Below are 3,476 nucleotides of genomic sequence, written 5' to 3' on the forward strand. Positions count from 1 at the left end.
AAAATTGCAAGTGAAATGAAAATGGGTTTGAGGGAGTTGTTGAAGGGATGTTGGCGTCGTTTTATACCTTCGAGTGGCGCAGGCAGCAGCCGCGATGCCTCAGGCGCTTAACACTCCAGCTCGACTTGAGCAGACACCTATGTCTATATTTAGCATTTCTGTCCAGTCGCATCTTGTAAGAGATTCAACTACCAACCTTAAAAACGAGCCTGATAAACATTCTATCTAAGCTTAATATCGTGTGTGTGAACCCATTTCATTTTCTCAACGAGTCCAGTCCGTCCAAACCGAGCAAAACTTCACTCAAACGTCCCGTTCTAGCCCACTCCAAGTCATGTGTAGCAGAAGATTTCAAAATTGGTATAAGAATTGATTAGCAAGCAAATATTACGCCATTCCATGTCTATGCCCTCCCCCAGCGCAAGTCTTCCATTACAACATGCCGGAGTAAATCGGGGACCAAGCGGAAATTGGAGCGGGAAGAGACGACTGACAAAGCGATCCGAAGAGCGAATAAATTGAATCAAGAGATATAAAAAAAATATTATTTACGACATGAACTTCAAGAAACAGAACGTAAAAGAAATAGAAGAAAATACACATGGAAGCATAGGCATATAAAGGAAATATTTTGTCTTGCGGATCGAACTAATAGAAGGGGTTGGCGATCAGGGTCCCCCATTGTACTGCAGACAAATGGGTGACTGTCGAGATAGGTAGAGAAGTGGTTTGGGTAGTGGGGGATATCATACGGGTGCCGAATGTGGACATGTGCAAACTAGGCGTAAGAAGTGAAAGCGAGGGATTGCTGGAAAAGTTCCACCAAATGTTCACAGATCGCTCTTTCGCTCACTGCGACATGGTCATTGGCAGTAGGTATGGGAAGATGGTAAGGTATAGAGTGAGTACGAGGAGCGTATATAAAGTCAAGCAAAAGGACAAGAAGATAAGACAAATGGAGGGCCAAGTCCGCCATTCAAAATGCAATGAGCCTGCACGCAACCCATGGAAGCCTCAAGTGGATATTTTCGCCTGGCTCGCCAATTCGGGTCATATCGTACAGGGTATTCCATCGGATCCTCATTCGCAAACTTAGGGGAAAGACGGTTTTTTTCGAGCACAAATGGTATCGAACGAAGCAGACAAGTAAGCACTTATGCGAACTTCCGCGAGATTTTGGCAATGACTGCGGAACAACCCAAGTTAGTGTCAAAGTAATGAGATGAGAAATGCGGCATCTCCCAGGATAACAAAACATATGTGGCATCCAGTAACGTAAAATTCCCACATCGACCAGACCACACATGGATAGGAAACCTTCAAACCAACCCAAACATGCCCTCCGGACAAGGTATGGGCATTAGAGAAACACATACCATGCAACCCAACAACAGAGAAAATGAAACCCAGGCTCAATACCAACACGACGACAGGATCAACCTTCAAGCCAGGGCTCTCATCTGTATACAGCTTCAGCATTGTACCCGAGGAGCCGCCCGCACCAGCGGAGCGTGTTGATGCAGGACGTGCATTCCGGATAGATTCCTTGTGATCTGCAGCAGCGCGACGGCGCATAGCCGTGCGAGGTCCACCGGGGGGAGTAGGCGATGAGGGACGATGGAGGGCCGAGCCCGAAATGCCAGAGGAAGCACCAGAAGCCGACTTCGGACCTTCAGCTCCTGATTCGACACCTGATCCTGAAGCCTGCAATTTCGAGGACGCACAAGTTAGTAACGGGATTTTCTTCTCCTTTTGAAATCAATTCGAACCCTCGAGGAAAGTGACAAGCTCATTTTGTGGTGCAGAACAAAATGGTTGAGGCCCAAGGATGCTGAGATCGCTGTAGCTTCTTACCATGGTGTTGGACGGGCTCGTCTTGAATGAGAGGGTTGGTTGGAGAAGTCGTGAGGAGTTGCGACTTCTGAAGTACAAAGGGAAAAGAGAGGGCTTTAGGATTAGGATTGGAATGGGCGTCGCGGGACGAGCTGGTTGCTGTGGGAGGAATGGGAAGAAAAAGGGAGTGGAGAAGCTTTGACTGTTTCCAGAAAGAGGCCACGACGATGTATCAAGGGAGTGTGTACTGTCACGCTTGGCGTAATAAAACTGAAGATCTGGGCAGTTTTGTTCAGAATACCGGTATTTATGATTACCGATCAAAATTACCCACACTCCCGATTGGAGCTGGAGCAGAATATGAGGAGAGATGTGAAGGAGGCAGAAAACATGCAATCTTGATGGGAGGCTTTACCACTACACTAAAAAGGATCAATCCTTAAGGTAGGAGCCTATTCCTCAAGATATATATATGCGTGTTTCACAGGAGGTAACAATTATCACAAGGCTAACTTATGCCATGATCCATATATCAATATCTGGAGAGAATCCCACGCCCTTATTCCGGAAACGGTTGCTGTAATATCTCATTCCACCGAATTCTTCTGTACACTCCTCCCCTTATCCCGGGCAAACTTCTCTCATCGTCAACCGGTGTCTGAGAAACGATTAGCAGCTGCGGCTGCTGGTACTGTACAATCACATATTCCTGCAATGACTTGTTCTTGTGGAAACCGAAGCTCGCTCGGTAGTAATGCCCAAGCAAGGATATGTACGAAGTAGAGTTGTAAAAACCATAGCCAGTGCCTCCTTGCAGGCAGTAGAATCCATACGTCACAGTTGATTTCCCTAGACTGTCAGCCAGAGCAGAATCAAGGCCGTATTATTAGCCGCTCTCGTTTCATTCTCCCTGGTCTATAATCATATGGAACACACGTAAATTCCTTGGGGCATGATAGGTCATATCTGTTCCGCAAAACTTCATATCGGACTGAACATTGGAAGCTATTCATTCCGCCATATAGCAGCGGATGCCATGTGAGATACTACCACAATGGCACCATGAAAAGCTCCAGATCTGGGTTGGTCAGTCGCATATATAGCAAAGCAAGGGCCTGCCTTTTTCCGGCCCAATCCATTCAGTCCAAATTTTGCGAGGTCGTACTGAAGTCGCCTTGACGGTCGTGGTATTGGGAACCCGTAGAAATAGCGGTTTAATATAATATAACACGCGAAAATTCTTAGATATCCTGAGATAGAACCCTAAATTAATCCGCGATCGACAACGCAAGATGTATCATTCGTTTGTTAAGTCTGTGATATGGTTCTTCGTCACTTTGGTAATTTAGAAAAATAGCTCAGTAGAGGATTTTTCCGTGTGCAAGTTTGTTGATAATTTTTCACTCTTTTAGGACCATCAGACACAGCATAAAACCAAGTAACTAACAGAGATATCAGGGATTTGACCCACACCCTAATGGCCCATTTCCCACAGGAGTATTTTGTTACAGTCGAGTTTCCTTCGCAATGAAAGAAATGTCTCTTCGTGGACGCTGCATACATCTGCGCACGACTCCGGAGACTTGTTCCAGCTGCATGGAGAAAGCTCGAGACAGGGTTTTGCCAAGCGATTGGTATCCTGC

At 46.2% G+C, this 3,476-nt stretch overlaps 1 protein-coding gene across 1 annotated transcript; it reads right to left on the minus strand.

The window, feature by feature from the left end:
• Positions 1-1,154: 1,154 nt before the first annotated feature.
• HCAG_04830 (predicted protein) lies at positions 1,155-2,797 on the minus strand (the record flags this gene model as incomplete). The annotated part of the gene is made up of 5 exons (XM_001540940.1): positions 1,155-1,186; positions 1,377-1,704; positions 1,855-2,111; positions 2,470-2,682; positions 2,770-2,797. 5 exons carry the CDS (start codon positions 2,795-2,797, stop codon positions 1,155-1,157), a joined length of 858 nt encoding a protein of 285 aa, XP_001540990.1.
• Between the last annotated feature and the right edge of the window lie 679 nt (positions 2,798-3,476).

The sequence above is a fragment of the Histoplasma capsulatum genome, genomic scaffold, assembly GCF_000149585.1.
Source record: "Histoplasma capsulatum NAm1 scaffold_4 genomic scaffold, whole genome shotgun sequence".
Lineage (NCBI taxonomy): Eukaryota > Fungi > Ascomycota > Eurotiomycetes > Onygenales > Ajellomycetaceae > Histoplasma > Histoplasma mississippiense.